The 23,849-nt window shown below is 39.2% G+C and overlaps 1 protein-coding gene across 5 annotated transcripts; it reads right to left on the bottom strand.

Annotated features, from left to right (window-relative positions):
* EXTL2 (exostosin like glycosyltransferase 2) lies at positions 1–23,732 on the bottom strand. 5 transcript variants are annotated; one of them, XM_074381345.1, is made up of 8 exons: positions 22,919–23,732; positions 22,401–22,558; positions 20,565–20,617; positions 16,301–16,378; positions 14,954–15,083; positions 5,038–5,465; positions 4,353–4,423; positions 1–2,057 (listed from the first exon to the last, which is right to left on the bottom strand). In XM_074381345.1, exons 5-8 carry the CDS (start codon positions 14,977–14,979, stop codon positions 1,569–1,571), a joined length of 1,014 nt encoding a protein of 337 aa, XP_074237446.1. In that variant the 5' UTR covers positions 14,980–15,083; positions 16,301–16,378; positions 20,565–20,617; positions 22,401–22,558; positions 22,919–23,732; the 3' UTR covers positions 1–1,568. The 5 variants fall into 5 exon arrangements, with proteins under 5 accessions (XP_074237446.1, XP_074237445.1, XP_074237447.1 ...); XM_074381344.1 differs by lacking the exon at positions 22,919–23,732 and adding an exon at positions 22,762–22,912; XM_074381346.1 differs by lacking the exon at positions 22,919–23,732 and having other exon boundaries at positions 4,353–4,420; positions 22,401–22,754.
* Positions 23,733–23,849: the final 117 nt, after the last annotated feature.

Below are 23,849 nucleotides of genomic sequence, written 5' to 3'. Positions count from 1 at the left end.
TTTATTTTATTTATTTACTAGAGGAATCATAAGAGGCAAAAAGTACTACCAATATCAGACAAAACAGATAATTGACATTATCAATTTTTAGTAAGGTTCTAACTTTCTTTGTTTTAGTTTCTTTTTAAATCTGAATGCATTAAGACACATATACTCTTCAAAGTAAGAAAAAAAACCAAAAAACAAAAAACCATAATACACTGAACTAAATGCACAAAGACCTCATTATTGGAACATTAGCCATAATTATTTTAATATTCTTACAGCTTTGCAATTTTGAGAATATACTGGCATTATATAAGAAGAGGAGAAGGAGGAAGAAGAGTGAAAGGAGGAGAGAGAAAAGGTGGTAAACAGAGGCCTACTTAAGAATTCCTGGCCCCAGTTGTGAACAAGAACTAAATACAGACAATGAGTGGAACACAGATACTAATTCACATAACAGAGAGTGGGCAGCTCAGCAATGAACCGATGTAGACTCCTTATAGAATTCCTCTGTTATTGCTCAGTTCTTATTTTCTCCTCTTTGCATGTAGTTGAAATTTAATCATGATGAATAATACCTTGGATCTTTCTTTCTTTTAAGTTGTGACTGCAAGCGTTTGGCTTTGCAATACAACTTATTAGTATCTGGAAGATAACCAATGTTCAAACAATAAAGATCTTTTAATACAAAGGTTTTAACTTCTGCCAGTTCTTACTCACAGTTTCAGAAGGTTTTTTTTTTTTTGTACACTTCTTAAACAACACATACATTACATAGAACATAAGAATTAATGTTCATTCACAAGGTCTGATTCAGTGACAAAACACACTACCCGAATCTAGTAACATATTTACTCTTTGCTGCATATAAGTTGCATATAAGAAACATAAGCTATATTGTTTTGTGATCCGTGCAGTAAATGTTCACAAAAATCAAGCAAACAACTAGACGTTCTTCGCTACTAAAATTAACTGTCCCAGTCACAAAAGACTTAAGAAAAATAAAAGCACTGATGGTTACATCAAAAACATGCTGCACTGAGTTAGTCCTGGAAGAGCTGGTTAGCAGGGACACAAGGAAAGCACTGGTAGCTGCAAATTTTCCTCTTCATATGTGACTGAGACTATTGTCTTCTCACATGACTTTACCCCATACTACAGGCTTTTGCTAAAGAGGCATTTCAGGCTTCAAATTAAAACAATTGACCGTTAGTGAAAAAGCAGAGAAATGCCTCTCTTGAGTTTCTGATCCTAGAAACAGCTTGCTATAGGTCCTTAAGGCAAATGCCAGGAGTCAAAGACACTGTAGAACAGTCTCAGGATGTAAACAATAAAATCACTGACCAAGGAGTTATATCCCTGGATGAAAACTCTTCAAAAGAAGACCTAACTGGATAAGCCCAAACTTCTTGGCTTTCAAAAGTAATGTGAATTTTATATCCTAGAAGCACTGTACTTTTTTTTCTATTGTAGAGACTTCTGGAGTAGATAAAAGTTCATGATGTTGGTTAAAAAAATACATAGCATGGAGAAGCTACCCAAATACCAAGCAGTTTTCAGGTTTGTTTTTGTTTGTTTCACTTTTACATTTTTCTTTTGTAGTTGGCATATGGAAAACCAAACTGGGAAATCATAATGTTGGAGTATTTTAAGGGCATGCTATCATAGATATTAACAAGCTTATTTATACAATAAGACCTCTGCAGAGCATGCTCAGCTCGATGCCACATTCCAGAATAGCCACTGTTGGTTTCTTTTTCCAAATTGTCCATGTTTACAGGCTTCACAAATATCCCTGAAGTCTTCCCAATATGCTTGGCAATGATAAAATTCATGGCAATATCATCACAGTTTTGAGTATCATCTATCAAAGCATGGACAGCTGCAGGTTGCCTCTGAAAGAGTTCAAGATATTTGCTATTGAAGAATGAGGCTCCAATCAGCACCATAGAGTACTGGTCACCATTTCCAGACCCTGGTGCTTGCATTTCAAAACTTCCGTAACTGTAGATACCTGATGAAGTAGGGACGTGCTTTCTAGGAACAAATCCTACAATTTGATCAGGAAATTGCTGAAAAGAAGGAAAAAGAACAACTAAGTGTCACATACTTTTACAGAAGACATAGTGAAAAAGGCAATGATTTATTATTACAGAGAGAACAAAACTGATTTGTCAACGTTTCCTTTCATCTAACTCCACGTAACTTCATAAATCTATGTTCTGATACGTTTACAGGTCATATTGCATCACAACCCAAATTTCTCTGAAAACAAATATTCCACCCTTACAAATGTTCTCCTAATTCATACATTATCTGATATTAATAAATTCCAGTCACCAGAGTCCAGTCCTTCAAAATCTGCTGCGGGAAAAGTTGACTGCCTGAATGCTATTTATTTTAGGAGATAAGAGATAATGGGATCATTTTGAAAATTTGTTCTAATGTCTTAGGAGTATATAAATTTATGGACCTACATGTGTGATAACCTCTTTCTCATGTTGATCTCAATGTTCATAAAAGTTACAGCTGATTTTAAACAATGTTATATTTTATCCCATTTCAGCTTGGGTGTTTCTGTTTTTTAAGAAAGGGATAATATAAATAAATGTTTCTATTAATCTATATAAAATAAATGTTTATATTATATATATGTGAGAAAGATACATCAGAATCTTTGATGAAAGGATAGATGGTAGATGAGTGGGACTAAAAATAAAACAACAATCAACAAACAAAAGAAAAACACTGAAGCATGGGAAAGAGGTAACTTACAGGGTGGAAAGGTTTCATTCACTCTCATAAATAATTTGAGTTTCATTCATTTATTGAACAGACACAGAACTAGGGACACACACACATGCAAATTGGGCTGAGTTAAATCCTATTTCAAAGCACTTATAGTCTAGAGAGGGTAGAGGGGGTACAACATGGATATGCAAACAAGGAATTACAATACTGTGAGAAAGTTGTTAAGTGCAGCTGGGTAAATCTGATGGGAACCTTGAGGGTAGAATGACAACTGTGTTGCTGGGAGGCAAAGGGAAAGGTCAGGGAATGGGGGATAAAGGCTGGGAGGCTTCAGAGAAGATGAGCTATTTACACAATCTAGGAGAATGAAAGAAATTTCACAGTTGGCTAGAGGGGGAAAAGGGAAAATACTGAAAGCGGAGGTAATGGGCAACTACAAAGACACAGATGAATGTCTACTCTAGTCTTGCTTGCTTACATACAAATCTCAGATCATTATGCTATACAGGGTTTGGGTTGGACTGAATTCAAGTTGGTCAGTGGATTGAAATTGTTTTTGATATTTTTAGAAATAAACCCTGAAATCATGTTTTTGCATCTTTAATTTATAGTTGACTCAGATGGTTCCAATTAACCACAGTCCCCAAGTTCTGCCTCCATTTTTACATTTTGGACAAATTGATTTTTAAGCTTCAATAGAAGTACTACATTAGAACTTTTTGCCCAAGAAGCTTTTGTTTACAGGGCTGGAAAAAAAAAACTGCTGATATAGAAAAATTTCAATTTGTTGATCAGCACGCTAGGGATGAAGTTAAAAACTGGAGTTTTTAAAATGCTGATATCTGCAGAGTATTGTGACCACTTGCCATTAATATCTAATGCTGTTATATCCCAAGAAGCTAATTTAAAAAGTTACCATGGTGCCAATTAGATCATTTATTGGGTAGCACGGTGTTTAATTATTTGACACGGCTTCCAAGTACTTCTATGAAGTTCTGGTTTCAGGTAATGGTAGTGCAACTTGTAAAAGTTAGCTATTACTAACGCATACTCAATAGGAGAGAGCTGCTTTTATAGGACACTGAGCAATTTATGCCTGCTTATTCAAGCTAGGATTTAGGAAAGAACAAAACAAAATGAATCCCTCCTACCACAATGGTACATGTGGAATCATTACCGTAAAATTTCTAAACAACGGTCTCAGAACCAGGATTAAATTTTGTGGAGGTAATAAATAACTTCCTTTTATAAAAAGTTATATACAATATTAATACAGAAATCCCCTTACCATTTGAGACACATGTCTGTGGCCTGTGCAAAATATCTCCTCATTCTAGTTTTTGCTAAACCACATCATTTCCTCATTGTTCTCTGCAAGGTAGTTCTAGCTCTTTTCCCAAAATACACCAAAGTATAAATTAAATCTAGATAAAAGACTTTCAGGTTGGCTGAACTAAGCTCAGGGGATCTTGATTAGCCTGTAACAAATTCATCCGTCTTTTAGACAAATATTATCTACGGTATTTTAGGTAACCTTTATATTAACCATGTTGCCTTGATTAAGTACTAGTCAAGATCTTAAAAAGATGGTTTCATAAAGGAGATGGCAACATTACCTGCCAAACCGAGAAAGCAAAAACAAGGTCTGGGGTGCTGATGAGTGTGTCGTCATCTACCATCAACACTGCTAAAATAAAGGACAAAAATTTAAGTTGAGTAGTTTGGAAATGAAAACAAAAGTAGTAAAATACAATCGTGTCTGCATAGATCATTCAAATGAAGTATTTTCTGACCCACTAAGTAAATAAGCAATGTATTCTAGGGGAGATTTGTCCAGTAGAAAAATAATTTTTTTTGGTATCATAACTGGTTATATAACTGCCTGAAGGGAAAATAATCAAGTAGTTATCATCCATCATCCTAGAAACTATTGAACCTATCAATAAATAAAGCCAAGATTCTTTTAAGCAAATTGCAACCTCATGAAACCGTCAGCAATGGGAGCAAAAGAGGAGTGGCAAGAAATATTTTAAGCATAATCTAAATGGCATCTCACTATCAGCTGTAATGCAATAATATGGAATTATAACATATCCTCTATTACAACGATAACATCTTTACCAGGAAACTGCTTCTTGACGTCTTGGAAATTGTCCCCAAGCTTTCCAAAGTGCTTTCTTAGGACTATCTTCCTTCATTTTTCTCCAGTTATAAGACAACCAGAAGGCCAGAAATTCCCCTGCCTGTCCCAGCTCTGGATAGCAGCAGCCCTTCCAGGCTGAGAACTCCACTGCAACTCACCATTGGTTTCCAGTTCAGGAAAGCCCTGGAGTCGATTTCTCATCCTGTTTGCTGTCTGTTGTTTGAAGATCACAGGGATAGGGTGGGGTCCTAGAGAATTCCATAACTCATCTGGTGCCTTCTCTCCAATATTGTTCCACACCACAATCACTTTGTGCAGATTTGGTACAGCCTGATAATGATTTAAAAGTTTCAACAAGAGATCTGTTCTGTTGTACGTCTGCATTATGAGAGTAAAGGAGTCCAGGGTGGACTTGCCCCGGGATTTTATTTCCCTACGCAACATGAGCATCTTGTCTTCTTTGACGGTGGGAAGTAAAGCGGTCAAAGCGCCAGCTACTAGCAGTAATACGAGGATGACCACCAAAGAGAATCGAAGCACTCGAATCCCCATTACTCTCCCAGGAAGTTTGCAGATGTGGTAACACCTAGAGGAGAAATGGACACAACATAGAGAATGTTAGCATTCTTACTAGTCCCTGTGTTTTCACGGCTTTTTTTTCAATGAGGAGAGATATCAATCTTATTTTAGTTGATTCAAATTCCGTTCTCCCTTCCTCCTCAAAAAGGCAATTTGGCCTAAGAGATTTTTAAAAACCAGAGTGTAATACTCCTCCTTTCTTGCCCTGCTTGTTACGCAGTTGCTGACAAAAGACGTTATATACCCCAAAGTGGAAGAGTTAAGCATTTAAAAGTTTGCCCTCACTTTATCACGAAATCTCCAGAAGTGAGAGTATTTTTCAACTGGGATTATATTTCCCTTAGTAATATATTAATTTCAAATTTACACTTCTGCAGTAGCAGACTTTTTTCCCAAATAAAATCATATAGAGAGCCATAACACATGAGGCAGCAAACAATTATGGTAGGTTTATTACTTATCAGTCCCTGTACTATGTGCTTCATATGCCACAGTATGTACTTATTCATTCAACAGATAAGTTACTGAGCACTTACTTTGTGCCCACACTGTTCCAGGTTCTGTGGATACAGCAATTAATCAGATAGAAAAGGTGTCTGCTGTTAGTAGCAGAGGAGATGATAGGGAGAAACAGCACAACAAACAAATTCAAAAGATAATCTGGGGTAGCGGGGATGAAGAGAATCTCTTCATAAAGAGAATAAATCAGAATGATAAGCAAGGGCCAGATTATGTGGGACCTCTGATCCTCATTAAAGAGTCTGGCTTTTACTATAGGCCAGATAGGAAGCCACTGCATGTAATTTATTATTTATTATTATTACTATTCCCATTTTATAGTTTAGATGCTTACAGAGAATAATTAACCTTCCCAAGATTACCAAGTAATTTAAGTAATGGTGCTAGGATTTCCATCAGGAAAATCTGCCCCCAAAGTCCAGGCTGTTCATGGGCCTGGGCGTGTAATGCCTGGTGCTAAATCCAGGTTGAACTGAGGCACAGCCCTTGAGCTTCCGCAGCTCCCTCTCTCACAGTACAAATCACAAGGTATTACTATCAGCTATGTACTGTCTCATCTTCCTTAGTGTACCTAAAGCATCTTCCAGAGATAGCCATAGAATACTAGAGAGCAAACTGATAAGTACAGTCTAGCTATCCAATGGTCAAAAATTTTTGTGTAATCAGATCCCTCGCTTATATGAGAAAAGATTAAATCTCACAGACAGATTTATGTTTTGTTTTGTTTTGTTTTAGACGGAGTTTCTCTCTTGTTGCCCAGGCTGGAGCGCAATGGCGTGATCTCGGCTCACTGCAATCTCTGCCTCCCGGGTTCAAGCCATTCTCCTGCCTCAGCCTCCCAAGTAGCTGGGATTACAGGCATGTATCACCACACCCAGTGAATTTCATATTTTCAGTAGGGATGGGGTTTCTCCATATTGGTCAGGCTGATCTCAAACTCCTGACCTCAGGTGATCCACCCACCTTGGCCTCCAAAAGTGCTGGGATTATAGGCGTGAGCCACTGTGCCCAGCCTCACAGTTTTACAGATACTTAAAACTGATTTCTTGGATTCCAATAACATTTCATTGCCATGCTTGCTGACTCCTACTGTAGCACTGCTGGCTTTCAATTATCTCTGTCTTTCAGTCTTCCGCTATTTCTGCTTCTGATTCCACGCTACTTATTCTTCCACAAGCCACCAGAAGCATTTTGGGTATGGTCCTTGTTTTGTACTTTGGCAACTGAGTCTTCATAGTCATTTCACCATATCTTGGATCTATTTTACTACTCTATTCAAGTACAAAGCCAGAAGTGCGGAAAATGAACTATTCAAAGAAATTTACTTACGAAAAAAAAGACTGGAAACAAAAACCAATCCGAAGTTTCTAAACAACATATTTAAAATACCTTTAAGAAAAAAATAGATCTCTTAGAAAGAATAGATGGGATATTACTCTTGATGACCTTAATTAATCCATAGTCTATCCCTTCTCATCCCCACTTCTGATATAATTTCTCTTCTTAGGCTATATGATAAATCGTTACTATCATCTATTGCTTAATACAGACAGATGTAATACAGCTGGAAAAGACTTCTCACTGCTAACCACAGCTGAAGTATACTAACTGTAAATAGCTACGGTTACTCTTCTTTATAACACTGCTCCTGTATATTTCATTTTTGGTACTTCCCCTTTTCTTGGAAAAGTGCACTGTATGTATACTTACACAATAATATCTCAGCTATTGATTTCATGTCTTGGGATAAAGTTAGGCAATTGAAGCGAGGCCATCATTCCATAGGCAATCCTAAGACTATAGTCTAAATTTAGTTTGGAATTGAACAGAATAGTTTTGGAATATGCTATTTCAAACAAAATCTCACTTTACTTTCGAAGTGAAACCTACTCAACATTTTGTTTTTCACTGGGGAGACTCGGCAGTGGTTGGGTTGGTGACCATCATACTTCTGTAACCTTGTTTCATGCTGTGAGGTGTGTTTTATAATTGTAGAAAGTTTTCTCTCTATAGTTCAAGGATGTAGAGACATCATACATAACAGTCTTTAACATCTTCCTTTGAAGTTTATGAGAATGAGGAATAGAGAATCCAAGAAGGACAGGGGCATACTCTCCATGACGGGACAGTATGCTCAGACATGTGCAAGCAAAGGAAGCGTTTGTTCACAAGGACAAGGAGAAGATCACTGCCATTCAGCAGTCTCACTTTTCAACAGTTCAGATTTGAAAAGTGATATCACCTTTAAAGTAAGCTTTTCAGAGTGCTTTCAAGGGTATCTCTCTTGGACTTTCTCTGCGGCTTGTTCTATTAAAAAGAGCAATTTTGTGTTTCTGCTTCTGTCGTAGCCTCAATCTTAAGGTATAAATAAAATAAACTATTTTCAAGGTAACCTTGGCTTTTCCATGTTTATTTTACAAGGATGGTAATTTAAAGCTTTAGTGTACCATGTTTCCATTTTATGTACCTTCTTGCTGAAACAACATATACCATTAATGTGGTCAAAGACAAATCATTATGAATTAATAATCTCGGCTCAAAGTCCTTGAAAATCCTTTTAATACAAATGAAAAGTAGGTCCCATAACACGTATTTTCAGTTCTATATAAAAATGACCAGTTATAAGTACTGAGAGTAAAGGATCATTTTGACTAACTGCATTGCAGTATACCATGATTAAGATCTTTATACTCATTTTTTTGTAGCAGAGTAGGAATAGCATATTTTAAAACTTACATAGAAGTGTTTCTGATCTCTAGACATTAAAAACTTACTGTCTTGCAGTTTCAATCCAGAAAAAGTAATGAAGATTAATTACGATAGCTTACTATAAATATACACTATTGAAGATGCTCGTGAGTGACTGCTCCCCTCTCATGTATTCTTTTAAGTAGGAGTTTATCCCCTGTACCATCGTAGAAATTTCCTTTCGGATAGCTTCTAATCCCCCAATTTTACCTGTATCAGAAAGGTTTCAGGAGATATGAATCATTTATATCTTTAGAAACATAGTGTAAATATTTCATGTATTTATTAAATAATGCAGTCTAATAAAATTATGTAAATTTTTTAGTTTGCATAATAAAGTATGAAGAACAAGTACTTTACAGACCGTCGTGCGAGTGGCACACTGCACTTTGAGAATAGCTGAGGTCTACAACTCCATCACAGGCCCATGAGAAGCAGCTCGAGCACAATTTGGAGAATAATGATGACTTTACGGCTAAACGGATTTCAGCTTTTAGTGCTCTCCTGTTCTTCTTTTAGAGAAAGAACCTATCATCTAATTTGCAGCTCTGAGCTTTCAATGAGAGATATGAGAAAAGCACATCTGGAAGACGTACGTCTTAGGAAGAAGGAAGAAGTAAACATAAGCACCTCTCAGTTCCCTTGCCCCCAATTCCCAAATTTTCCCTTTAGGTTTTGGTTTTTCCTTTTTAAAGTCATGTCTGTATCCGTTTGCTGACATCCTGCCTCATTCCAAAAAGGAACTGACAGCACTTAGTCTATTCTCTTTCTGTCCTCCTCCCATCCCCATGACTACAGTAAACATAACTTTGATAAATAAGAGTAAACGTCAGCAAAACAAAACAAAAATCCTTCCTCTTCTCCTTATTATCTAAAAAAGCAAAGACTCCCCCATGAGATTTTTTGTACATATTAATTAATTAGTTATTTACAGATAGAGAACACATCCTTTTAGTTACTTTAATACACTGTTACTTAACGTCTTCTACGCCAGAGGTCCCGAATCCCCAGGCTACACAGCAGTACTACTCCACAGCCTGTTAGGAACTGGGCTGCACAGCAGGAGGTGAGCGATGGGTACGCAGCGAGCATTACCGCCTGAGCTCCACCTCCTGTCAGATCAGCTGTGGCATTAGATCCTCACAGGAGTGCAAACCCTATCATCAACTGTGACCTGCGCATGTGAGGGATCTAGGTTGCGTGCTCCTTTTGAGAATTTAATGCTTGATGATCTGAGGTGGAATGGTTTTATCCCCAAACCATCCCCTATTACCCATCCATGGAACAATCGTCTTCCACAAAACAAGTCCCTGGTGCCAAAAATGTTCAGGACAACTGTTGGGGATGATTTTGCTTTCCAGGGGACATTCAGCAAAGTCTGGCGATATCTCTGATTGTCACAACTGGAGGGGAGATACTATTGCTATCTAGTGGGTAGATGTTAGGGATGCTGCTAAATATCCTACGATGCATAGGACAGCCCCCCATGGCAAAGAATTAGCTGACCTAACATGCCAATAATGCCAAGGTTGAGAAACCCCCATCTACATATAATTTGCCTAATAAGACACACTTAAACATCATGGGGAGGACTACTAGAGAAGGGGCTTCTGAAAATCCTACTTCTATTAGTTAGACTCAAACACTAAGAGACAAAGCCCTGTCTCTACAACTGCCCCAGGAGGCCAAGCATGGTGGCTCACATCTGTAATCCCGGCACTTAAGGGGGCCAAGGCTGGAGAATGCCTGAGCCCCAGAGCTTGAGACCAGCCTGGGCAATGTCATGAGACTCCATCTCTACAAATAAATTTAAAAATCAGCCCTCTATAGCGGTGCATGCCTGTAGTCCCAGCTACTCAGGAAGTTGAGGCAGGAGGAGAGCTGGAGCCCAGGAGGTCGAGGCTGCTGCAGTTAGCTGTGGTTGCATCACTGCACTCCTGCCTGGGGACAGAATGGGACCCCATCTCAAGAAACAAACAAACAAATACAACAAACCAACTAAAAACTACTGCACCAATAATTACATAATTACATGACTTATTGCACAAACACAGAAACTCAGACAACTTAAAGGGACTTCAGAGCCCTCCTTAGCCTACTTCATTGTTTCACAGATAAAGAACTCAGGGTCCCGGGATGAGGAACTTGCCTAAGGTCCTGCAGCTGCATGTGGCTAATCAGCAGGACAGCCAGGGCCAGACTCTAAACCTCCCGATGGCACGGTCCACATCTCTTTCCACTATGTTATGGTAAATTCTGCACAGATGTGTCAAAAAATTAATACACAAGACTGTCACTAAGGTACCGTTAAGATAATATAAAAATGTATACTTGTTATATTGAAGGGTTTTTTCTTAGTAGCTTTAAGGAGAGATCACATACCATAAAATTTACCCATTTAAAGTATACAGTTTTAATATAATCACAGAGTTTTGCAGCCATCACCACAATTTAATTTTAAAACATTTTCAACATCCCAAAAAGAAACCCTAGACTCATTAGCAGTCACTCCTCATTTTCACTTCCCTTAACCCCTCACCTCCATCCCAGCCCCAGGAAACCACTAATTTATTTTCAGTCTCAATGGATTTACCTATTCTGGACACTTCCTATGAATGGAATCATACAACATAGGACCATTGTATCTGGCTTCTTTTACTTAGCATAATGTTTTTGAGGTTCATCCATGCTGTATACATCAGTACCTCATTTATTTGTTGCCAAGTAACATTCCATTATATGATATAGTACATTTTCTTAATTCATCAGTTAATAAATGTTTTAATTGTTTCCAAATTTTGGCCATTATGAATAATGCTGCTATGAACATTCGTGTACAAGTTTTTAGGTGAACACATGGTTTCATTTACCTTAGGTATTTACCTAGGAGTAGAATTGCTGGGTCATTACGTCAGTAATATTTAAATATCTGAGAACTGAAGTAGCTTTTGAAAGAGCATTATTTGAAGTTATAAGTAATTTTCTTAAATGTGGACATAGTATAAGAAAGTAAATTAATACATAGTCTATTAAACAACAGTACAAAATTCTATCACAGACATTTTAAAAAGGACCAGGCAATTTGAATTTCCAAAGATCTGCTACTCAGTTATTTGCTACATAATCTATCAAGATTCCCTAGAAGAAACGCTGTTGAAGGATTCTTTTCTCAAAGCTAGTTCCTTCAGACTGGAAAGCAATAACTATCCAGAGAGAAGCTGAAAACAAATATGCCAGTGTAGAGCATGAACAAAGATTATGTTCTCTGACTCATAAGGTAGAAAAGCAAGGAGCAACATGGTCTTGTACAATGAGAAGCTGTCATTTTTATTTTGATGCCACAGATGGTAGAAGAATGACAACGATTCTGCTTTTCACTATGAGATTTGCCTCATACTATACAGATTGTTTCTCCTCTGGCTCATCTTCCAGAATATGTACTTGCCTATAAACTGATGAATACAGAATTGTGAATGCTTAGACAAGAGGCCTCAGCTGTCAAGAGATAAAGTCATTCCAAGGTGGAATACAGAGGCCAATGCAGAACCTAGGCTGACACATGTAAGAACGTGCAAAAACAAAGTTGGAAGAGACAGCTGTACAACCAATGAGCAGTTTCTGACCAGGTTTATGGCATGCAGATGATCAACACTGTTCAAACTGAGGCAAAGGGGCATGTGGTGCCAAATTCCAAAAAGACATTTCCCCTTAATGGCACCTACATGTAGTGAGCTAATCCACAACTCCGTGTATTGGTACATGCTCTTTTCTCTACTTACAAACCCTTCTCTCTTTCTATTTGACAAACTCCTATTCCCTGCCCCTCAAGTCTCTTTCAAATATCACCTCTCCTGTAAATGCTTCCCTCACCACTCTCCATCCTGAATGTTCCAGCCAACTCTGAATACTGTGTTTCTAGTCCTTGTTATCTGGTATTTCAACTATCGACTCTTCTCTAGCTGTTTTTTCAGTCTTAATGTATCTTTCTGTCATTCCTTATAATCAATCCAGAACAGTGTCTGACCCATTTTTTGACTAAGTGCTCGCGACACTATAGTTGAATGAAATGAGGAAATTTATGTCTAAATTATCCTAAACATCAGTGGATGCCTGAAACATTAACAGAATAAACTCAGATTAAATGCAAATTAAGGCCCAATTAAGACTAGACAGTACAGAAGCCACCATCCCCTACACAGAAGACCTCGGTCATCACCCATCTGGTGACAAGAATATGTCATGAAATGTGGCCTTAAACACAGACCACATAGGCCCCCTTGCTACGTTCAGTTCTGTGGCCAGGCCACTTGAAAAATAAAAGATGTCTCAGATCTCTGATTTTTTTTTTCACATCTTTTCAAAGATATTCTGCATTAAAATATATTTGAACATCCCTGTTTCTATGAAAGCTCTTGGGGAATGGGCTGATTTGCCTTAGGGGAAAAACATCATTTGTTGGATAATATCATCCTTATAAATTTCCCCAAGGAAGTTTAGCAGGTCATAATAACCAGAACCTATATTACTAATCCAGCAGGCGGCCTACACGAGTTAAGCAGACAAAAAAATCTAACTTGGTTGAGAAAAGAAAATTTAGTTTGGGTTCAGAAAGTGACAAAAACTACAGACTTCATGACAATTGGTGGAAAAAGAAAACTAAGTCAGAACACCACACAACTCAATTCAATATTGCCCGTGGTAAGCTTCCTCCATTAAAATTATAAGCAGCATAAGTTAGAATTTATTTCATTGTAAAATACAAAATGGCAGAAATGGTACACGAAAAGGTCACTTTTCACAAGTCTTTTCCAGGTGCTATACAAGCTTCTGGGAAGAGTTTTTGACTTTAGGGTTTTACCCACATTCAGGAAAGTCATTCTTTCACTGTTGTTTTAGAAATGCCATATAGCTCTTCTCATGTTCTACCAATTTTAGGCTCTCCTTCCTAAATGATTTCCCTTCCCTTTTTCCTAAGGAGCTCTTCTACTCTTACAAAGTTCTTCTTAATTCTTGTTACTTTTTTCACAAGTCTAAAACAAAATAATTTAAATTATTTTGTATTAATAATAAATACAGCAGTAAAGACAGGAATAGTAATATACAATAATAAAAGAGTCCAAGCAGTATCACAGATTCATCTTGTGATCTTGTGTTTATGGCCAATTACAGTGATATGAATGGATCATTTAGATGAGTACAATCTGGATCAACTGTGTTATGAACTAGTTGTTAGGGAAGAAGTGATCCATCTTTTCTATTGACATAGAACTTGCTACACGTATATATGATTATTGATAGCCAATTTAAACCTCGTTATTTAGAAGGCCTACTCCTGCCCTTATTATACTTTTTAGACTACAGTTCGTAAATAATTCCTAAAATATTGAGAAGTAGCTACACGGACTTCAACATCACATTTGAATAGATTGCTGCTGCTGCAATAGGTCATTTAGCACTGCAAGCTGTGAAGAAAGCATCTGTGTGCTGATTACATTAAATATCGAGTCTTCTTTCTGGCAGCCAGGTTGAATGAGCCATTTCTTAACAGGTAAATCAGGTTAGAATGAACAAGGGCAGCACTGAAAACAGGACATCAGACACCAGGTGCTCGTGTTTCTATTTCCTTCCTTAATCCTAACACATGCATTGCAAAAGCTGCTCATCGGTCCTGGTATTTTCTAGTTTTCCTCTTCCTCTTTCCTATACAAAGTATCTTATTCCTTCTTAACAATGCTTCAGGCAGCTACTATCAATTAACTAGAGTTTGCTTTATTATCACGGATATACAGGGAAGTAACATAAATATTATGCAAAAACTCGTTTTAAAGCAACACTTGCTTCCTTCAATCCAGCTATCTGCTACTGAGGTAGACAATAAGGTCCTTTTTACTTTCAAACTGTGCAGGTCTGAATTATGCTAGATTAAAGTTCTTCCTAGCTTTGCACCGATCTCCTGGAATAGTCAATTAATTGTAGCTATTGATGATGATAATGATGATGATGATGTTTGGAGATGACCAATCCCATGGACATATATTAGAGCAGAAGAGTGGCCCTGTTCCTAAGAGGAACATATCCATGACTCATAGGATCCAAGGAGTCAACACATCCTAAGAGGAGGGCCTAGAAATAGAAAAGCATTTTTAGCTCAGTACAGTGCCATGCAAAATTAGTTCTAGAAATGGGTCAAAAGGAAACAAAGTACATCTGCAAATATTGTACTTTTACCATTCCAGGGTACTGGAGCTTTTCATTTGAATCTGCTTTGTCTGGCAACAGACCCCTGTTCTGTTCTATAGAACCCTTTCTTTTTTATCCGGTATTGGTTTTCAGCGATAAACTCATTTCCAAAATCACTCTGTAAGAGAAAGGGATTTCACACAAATGAATTATGACTTATCAATATTTTTAGGTATTGAACCTAAGATGGACACAATCCCATTTCATGTGAGCTTTCTTACTTTATTAGGGGAAGGTCAAAATATCCAGGGTGGTCCTTCAGACAGCAATTATTTATAGGTATTTACCATGTGCCCAGCACTGCAGGTGCTAGGCATGGTAGTAAGCAAGCAGACCCAATTCCTGCTCTCACAGAGCTGAGCATTACTAATGAAAGTTGTCAGAGCTCTCCCTACTTAATGTTATAGAGTACCTCATATTGATAATGTTTCAAATTTTCAGAAAGAAAGAAAATAAAGCATATCCACCCCACTTTGTAGACAAGACATCTGAGATTGAGAATATAGTATTAAATGATTTTTCCTTAGCCACAGAAAGAGTGGCAAGTCCAAATCAAACTCTCTAAACTCTCTCACTTGAGCTACTTTTTATTTTGTAGGTCTTCTGACTAGTCTCTATTTCCAGCTTTGTTCTGGTCTACAAAAATATTCAACTCTATATGTATTGACTTCATTCTATAACCTGGACTACTATTTCAATAGACCTATGAGAGATCTCAGTATTGTCCAAGATTTTGGCTTAAGTAAGAACTATTGTTTCCAAGGAAATAAAACCAACTCTATAAGAAATAATTTTTCTCAGACAAAAGTACTGGTACTTCACCCATGTTCACTGTAGCCTTATTTGCAAGCACCAAAAGGCAGAAGCAACCTAAAGGTCAATTGACAAAGGAATGGATAATACATTTAGAAAATGTGATACATAGGTACAAAAGAATATTATTATTCCATTTTTACAAATTAGAGAATTCTGATACATGTCATGACATTGATGAATCTCGAAGACATTACGAAAATTGAAATAAGCAGTCATAAAAAGACAAATACTGGATGATTCCATTTATTATGAGTTACCTAGGGAAGTCAAATTCATAGAAACGGAAAGAAGAATAGCAGTTGGACTGCCAGGGACTGGGAGTAGGAAGAAATAGACAGTTGTTGTTCAGTGGGTATAAAGTTTCAGTTTTGCAAGATGAAAAAGTTCAGAGATCGGTTGCACGACAATGTGAAAACAGTTAACACTACTGAACTATATACTTAAAACAATTAAGATGATAAATTATATATAAATGTACTTTACAACAATTAAACAAAAGCCAAAAAATATTGTACTTACCTCATTGTGCTGAAGTTTAAATTTTTAAAAAAATTTCCTTATGTCTTCAGTGATTGACAGAAGCAGGCTCTCTTGTCACTATTAAGAGAAATCAAAGAATTTTCTGTGATGTTTCTGTCAGTCAGCAGGAAATTAAAAAAAAAAAAAAGGGTTTTCAATGTCATTGTCCAGAAGCCTTCGGTTATTTTAGAAATTAAAGTTTGTTATTCTGTCTTCTAAAAATTAGATTTAGGCAATCAGGTAGATGATGGCTTCCAGTGAGGTTGGTGCTATATTTTGGTATTCATCTTTCTATTGAGGGTTGTATTAGTCTGTTTTCACGCTGCTGTAAGAAATACCTGAGACTGGGTAATTTATAAAGGAAAGAGATTTAATTGACTCCTTGTTCCACATGACTAGGGAGATCTCTTACAATCGTGGTGGGAGGCGAACCAGGCACCTTTTTTACAAGGCAGCAGGAAGGAGTCAGTAAGCACAGGAAAAATACTGCCACTTCTATAACCATCAGATCTTGTGAGAATTCACTCACCATCATGAGAACAGCACAGAAGAAACTTCCTCCATGATCTAATCACCTCCCACTGGGTCCCTCCCACAACATGTGGGGATTATTGGGATTACAATTCAAAATGAGATTTGGGTGGAGACACAGCCAAACCATATCATTCCACCCTGGCCCCTCCCAAATTTCATTTCAAAACACAATCATGCCTTCCCAATAGTCCTCCAAAACCTTAACTTATTCCAGCATTAACCCAAAAGTACAAGTTCAAAGTCTTATCTGAGACAAAGCAAGTCCCTTCTGCTTAGGAGCCTGTAAAATCAAAAGCAAGTTAGTTCCTTCAAAGATACAACGGGGGTACAGGCACTGGAAAAATGCTCCCATTCCAAATGAGAGAAACTGGCCAAAGCAAAGGGGCTACAGGCCCATGCAAGTCTGAAATCCAGCAGGGGAGTCATTAAATCTTAAGGTCCTTAAATAATCTCCTTTGATTTTGTGTCTCACACCTATATCATGCAGATACAAGAGTTGGGCCCTTAGGGTCTTGAGAAGCTCTACCCCTGTGGCTTTTCAGGGTACAGCCCCATTTCTGGTTGCTTTCACGGGCTGGCGTTTGAGTGTCTGTGGCTTTTTCAGGCACATGGTACAAGCTGTCTGTGGGTCTACCACAGCTCACAGCTCCACTAAGCAGTGTCTCAGTGGGGACTTCTGTGGTGGCTCCAACCCCACATTCCCCTTCCACACTGCCCTAGCAGAGATTCCCCATGAGGGCCCCACGCCTGCAGCAAATTTCTGCCTGGCCATCCAGGCATGTTGATACATCCTCTGAAATGTAAGCAGAGGCTCCCAAACCTTAATTCTTGACTTCTGTGCATCCATAGGCTCAACACCATGTAGAAGCTGCCAGGGCTTGGGGCTTGCACCCTCTGAAGCAATGTTCTGAGCTTTTGTCCCCTTTTAGCCATGACTGACACACAGGGCACCAAGTCCCAAGGCTGCACGGAGCAGGAGTGGGGCCCTGGACCCAACCCATGAAAACGTTCTTCCTTCCCACACCTCTGGGCTTCTGATGGGAGAAGCTGCCATGAAGCTCTCTGACCTGCCCTGGAGACATTTTCCCCATTGTCTTGGTGATTAACATTAGGTTCCTTGTTACTTATCCAGATTTTTGCAGCTGGCTTGAATTCCACCCCAGAAATGGGTTTTTCTTTTCTACCATATAGCCAGACTGCAAATTTTCCAAACTTTTATGCTCTGCTTCCCTTTTAAACATAAGTTCCAAATTCAGATCATCTCTCTCAAGTTTAAAGACTCACAGATCTCTGGGGCAGGGGCAAAATGCCACCACCCTCTTTGCTAAAGCATAGCAAGAGTGACCTTTACTCCAGTTCCCAATAAGTTCATCATCTCTATCTGAGACCACATCAGCCTGGACTTCATTGTCCACATCACTGTCGGCATTTTGGTCAAAACCATTTGACAAGTCTCTAGGAAGTTCCAAATTTTCCCACATCTTCCTGTCTCCTGCGCCTTTCAAACTTCTCCAACCTCTACCTACTACCCAGTTCAAAAGTCTCTTCCACATTTTGGGGTATTTTTGTAGCAATGCCTCACTCTCTGAAGTACCAATTTACTCTATCAAGTAAAAAACTATGACCTGCTGAGGTTCTTGCTGAAAGCAAAGGTAATACAGAATGGGTAGTAGAAGAAGGCAGTGATCAATATCTGCTATGAACATGTGATCAGTTGCAGAAAAAGGACTCTAATTGTCATGAGTTTTCCTCCTTATTTATTAAGAATATGTTTATGCATGTGTACACTTGTACTAAGAAAATATCTTAATTTTATTTCCCCTCTTTTTCCTGTATCATGTTACATTTATTGACATCATACCAACATTTAAGTGTTGTTAATTTTATGTAATAGCATTTAAGTTAAGGATTAGTGTGCTTCTGGTTGTACAAAGGATAGTTGTATTGTTAGGCACAATTACGACTGTATTATTGCTTTTATGTAACCATGTAATGGGTTCACCTTGCCTGCTGCCTAGACAGAACGGATTTATCAAGACAGGAGAATTGCAATAGAGAAAGAGTAATCTACGCAGAGCTGGCTGTGCAGGAGAACAGAGTTTTTATTGCTACTCAAATCAACCTCCTGTAAAACTTAGGGATCAGAGTTTTTAAGCATAATCTGGTGGGTAGTGGGCCAGTGAATTGGGGGTACTGATTTAGCTTGTGGATGAAATCTTAGCCCTTTCATGCTGCTCCAGGGTGGGGGCCACAGATCTGGTTGGCAGGTCCAGGTGGGGCCATTCAGTTATGAGAAATGAAAAACCTGAAAAGACATCTCAAAAGGGCAATCTTAGGTTCACAATAGTGATGTTATCTTCAAGAGTAATTACAGAAGTTGCAAATTTTATGACATCTGGAATAATGGCTAGTAATATTTAGAATTTCACCCCTCTCATCCTAACTTGGTGGCTGCTGGCCTTTCAGTCGTTTTATAAGAACAGTTTAGCTTTTGGGAAGGGCTTTTTTTTTTTTTTTTTTTTTTTTTTGAGATGGAGTTTCACTCTTGTTACCCAGGCTGGAGTGCAGTGGCCCGATCTCTGCTCACCGCAACTTCCAGCTCCCAGGTTCAAGCAATTCTCCTGCCTCAGCCTCCTGAGTAGCTGGGACTACAGGCACGTGCCACCATGCCCAGCTAACTTTTGTATTTTAGTAGAGACGGGGTATCACCATGTTGACCAGGATGGTCTCGATCTCTTGACCTCGTGATCCACCCGCCTCGGCCTCCCAAAGTGCTGGGATTACAAGCGTGAGCCACCGCGCCCGGCTGGGAAGGGCTATTATTTAAACTATAAACTAAATTCCTTCCAAAGGAATGAACAAGGACAGTTTAGAGGTTTAGAAGAAAGATGGAGTTGGTTAGGTCTGCTATCTTTCACTCTCATAATTTCCTCAGTTATATTTTTTGCAAAGCAGTTTCATTTACTTGGAGATTAGGTATGATTTCAAGAAATGTGTATGGGTTTAAGTTGACAAGGGGTAGACTTGTGATGGTTAATATTAAGTGTCCACTTGATTGAATTAAAAGATGCAAAGTATTGTTTCTAGGTATATCTAGGTGTTACTGAGTGCTGCCAGCAGAGATTAACATTTGAGTCAGTGGGCTATGAGAGGAAGACCCAGTGGCCACCATCCAATCGGCTGCCAGCAAGGAAAGGAAAAGCAGGCAGAAGAAGGCGGGAGAAGCTGACTTGCTGAGTCCTCCGGCTTCATCTTCCTCCTGTGCTGGATGCCTCTTGCCCTCCAACATCAGACTCCAAAGTTATCTGACTGTTGGATTCTTGGACTTACACCAGTGGATTTTCAGGGGCTCTCAGGCCTTTGGCCACAGACCGAAGGCTCCACTGTCGGTTTCCCTACCTTTGAGGTTTTGGGACTCCAACTGAGCCACTACTGGCTTACTCCTCAACTTGCAGATGGCCTATTGTGGAACTTCAAGTTGTGATTCTTTGAGTCAGTTCTCCTTAATAAACTCCCTTTTATGCATACATCTATGCTATCAGTTCTGTCCCTCTAGAGAATCCTAATTCAAGGGTCCAGAAGCGAAATAAATGCACATGATCCCAACTACCTAATGTTACACCACATTTGAAACCAGAGGATATATGGCATAAGCAAAACATCTGAACGTGTTAGCGATTTGTATTTGTATCCAGTTTCTAGATTCATAAGAATTTGTTGTCTTACGTACCTTTACAATTCCTTTTTTCACCAACAGTTCCCAGGGCACTCAATTTGAAGTATCTAAAAGGGGAAAACAGGGTTGCAGATAAATGCCAAAGCTGATTACTGAGGAAGGACATAGCACTTTTCCTATTCCTTGCTGACCATTGCCCAAAAGGAGCTGGAACCATGACTGAGTTGAGCTTCTGCCCCTTAATTCTCTCTGCTTTCATTTCTCAGAACCCTCAATCACATGTCTGAGCAGCTGGGGTTTTTCCACCCATAGAGTCTGCATAGCTAACCTAATGTAATTAGTTGGTAGGAGATGATACAAAAACATATTTAAAAGTTCAGGGTAGAAATCCATTTTTTAGTTTTAAAATGTTCATTAGTATATCTATTTTATGATCCCATAAAGTATTCAATCTTGTAACATACAAAAGAATTAAGAATTCTGATTGGCGACTTGCAAGATACTGACCATTTGAACAGAGCTGAAGCATCATTTTTGATTTTCCAATACAACATATTGAAAGGGCAAAAGGAAAGGCTTAGTATATATAGAAAGACTTATTGACTGATAGCTGTCCCTCCACACTGCTCCAAGGGCATCCCTTGAGTAAATTTTAAACATCACACAGTTTTAAAATACTGGGCTGATTTGCCTGTCACAACACCCCTCTCCTCACAGCTTCTCACCTCCACAAAATTCCTCCAGGAAAAGAACTTTGACTTATCTGGCTTTGTATCCCCAGTGCCCAGCATGTAGCCTGGCACATAGTAGACATTCATTAAATGACTGTTGAATGAATGAAACAAACTTTGATATGACAACACAGATAACATATATGGGACAAACAATATTTCACAATGACAAAAGAAGTGAGGCACAGCCTAACGTTTTTCACTTATAGAACTTTTCCTGATTTAAATAGTGTCCACCTACACTTTTGTATTGCAAATAAACTGTCTTTAGTTTTAAATTTGGTCATTATGCCCTTCAAGACTGAAAGATGTGAAGACATCACTGTTACTTTTTGAAAGGAGAAGGTCCTCATGGGAATACCTATCATATATCTTTGGGGGTGGGAAGTGGGGGAATTTGGGAGTCTCTGGAAACTGCTGTAACTGAAATTAAACTTCAATTTCTTGTACCTGTTTCAAAACTATTTGAAAAAGGGTAATTTAGGTTTCTCCATAAACCAGTTAAGCAATTTCTGATTTGTAGCAATACGGTATAAAATATAGAATTTATTTTTAAAGGCAGAATACAAAAACCTAAGTTCAAAATGCAGCTGACCTTGATGAGTTAGGATTATGCTGGAAATCAGTTGCTGAAATTTATTTCTATGTACTTCCCCTTCTTTCCCCCAAGTTAAATCATATCGAATAAAGGCGTTTGGGAGAAAAATGCAATTACCATAGAATTACTTATCTTTAAACTATCTAGTTTGCACCCGATTATTTTTTCCTCAGCAGTGCAGCAGAGTAAGATTCAAGGTCTACTGCTAACACAAAAACTTCCTTCCAAAAAAGAGTAAACGCTACTAATATTAAGCATTTCTACATTTAAATTAAAATAATGAAATATACGCTAACAAAGGCAAAGAGAAAATACTCTTCTCAGAAGTTACTTCTGAAACCTAGCTGTTTTTACACAGCAGTTTTAATTAACATGAACATTTTTCAAAATTGTAGAATAAGTACATATTTTCAAAAATAAAACCACTTAATTACTACCCCACACAGGCACACAAAGTTCCAAGAACGAGAGCAAACCATGTATATATCCTCATTGCAAAAAAAAAAAAAAAAAAAAAAAAAAAAAAAATATTAACACTGGAGAATTTTGCTGTCTTCTTACCTCGAGTGCAGTAGATTGCAGTAGGGCCAGCCGATTTGTTTCCATGCAGCTTGGTTATCATAAAACGGAAGGGGCGTCTCGTTTGCTCATTTTTGTTTTTTTTTTCTTCTAAATCAAGCAGCTTGCATCTACCCTTCCCTATTCGCTGGATTAACAACCTGGAAAAAGCGCCGCCTGCAAAGTGAGCGCCTGGAGCAGGGGACAGTCCCCGAGTGGCCGCCCCTCCCTTTCGGTGACGCTCCACTTCCTGTTAGCCTAAAAGGCATTCCCAAGAAGCTCGGTTTTGTAGTTTCCAGCCCACCTCCGAACGCCAATCCTTTCCCCCATTTCTTCTCCAAGGTAACAACTTTTAATCACTCACGTGACCGACCACCTGCCCTCAGCCAAACCACTTCCCGGAAAGGTGCCCGAAGGAGTGTGCCCATCGACCGCGGGTGCCCGGGAAAGGCCAGCGGGGCTCCCCTCCCCGCGCTCCGCACGCCCTCACATCCGACAGAGGCGCCGGCTTCTGCCTTCACCTTTCTGAAACTGGCCCGGAGGTTCTGACAAGAATTAAAGCGGCGGCCTCCGCCCCGGCGGTGACCTGGAAGCGAAAGGGACCTGCACGAATTCTAAAGTTTCGGGATTTCCGCGGGTTGAGATTGTAGACGATGCATTAACCAAATAAAGATTGTAAACAATGCATTAACCAAACCTAAAAGTCATGCACGTCTCGTAGGACCTACCAGTAAAAAGCTTCTTTTATATAATACGTTTAACAACCTTTATTTTGAAAGACATTGATGGATGCCAGGCGTGGTGACGAGCGCCCTGGGTCCCAGCTACTCCCAGGCTGAGGAGGGAGGATGACTTGCGCCCGGGAGTTCCAGGCTGCAGTGAGCCTTGGTCTTGTCATTGCGCTCCAGCCTGGGTGACAAAGCGAGACCCTATCTCTAAAAAATAAGGAAAGAAAGAAAAACGTTGATCGCCTCCTGCGTGGCAGTCCAGGAGGTCAAGCGCTTGTTTTGGTGGTAGCATGTAATGGATTCCTAAGATTTGGGCGCCCATAGAGTTAACGCAGCAAAACGATCACTTGCGTTTCCTGCAGACTGGCGGCAGTAGAACACGTGGCTGTCTAGACTTTTAATCACTGATATCTACCACACCAGGATTTAACGCCAGTGGGGGGAAATGGCGAAAGGGCAGGCGCTGGAACACATGCATCCGGGAACACGGGTGGTAGGCGGTCGGGTGGGCGTGAGCGGGCTCTCCATCCCCCGCCAGCCCAGTCTGCAGGTCGCCACCTCAGGATTTTCTTCCTGAGTCCGGGTGGCAGGACTCCACCCCAGGTCACCGCCTCACACCTCCTGGTATTTGCCACCTAGCGTCTCTCAACAGCTCCCACCCCGCTCCCACCCCGCCCCCGACGCAAGCCCCGCCCTCCGCCCCAAACCCCGCCCACCGCCGCGC

The sequence above is a fragment of the Saimiri boliviensis genome, chromosome 11 (genome assembly GCF_048565385.1).
Source record: "Saimiri boliviensis isolate mSaiBol1 chromosome 11, mSaiBol1.pri, whole genome shotgun sequence".
NCBI lineage: Eukaryota > Metazoa > Chordata > Mammalia > Primates > Cebidae > Saimiri > Saimiri boliviensis.
Note: the sequence above shows the minus strand (reverse complement) of the source record. Positions and strands in the feature narration are given on the sequence as shown.

Bases quoted from the DNA above. Each gene is read 5' to 3' on its own strand.
- EXTL2 (XM_074381345.1), bottom strand. From the start codon at position 14,979: ATGAAAAGCTCCAGTACCCTGGAATG. The intron at 5,466-14,953 runs GTAAAAGTACAA...TTTCTCCTCTAG, and splicing joins AGCTCCAGTACCCTGGAATG to GTGTTACCACATCTGCAAAC. The intron at 4,424-5,037 runs GTGAGTTGCAGT...CCTTTATTTTAG, and splicing joins TCCTGAACTGGAAACCAATG to CAGTGTTGATGGTAGATGAC.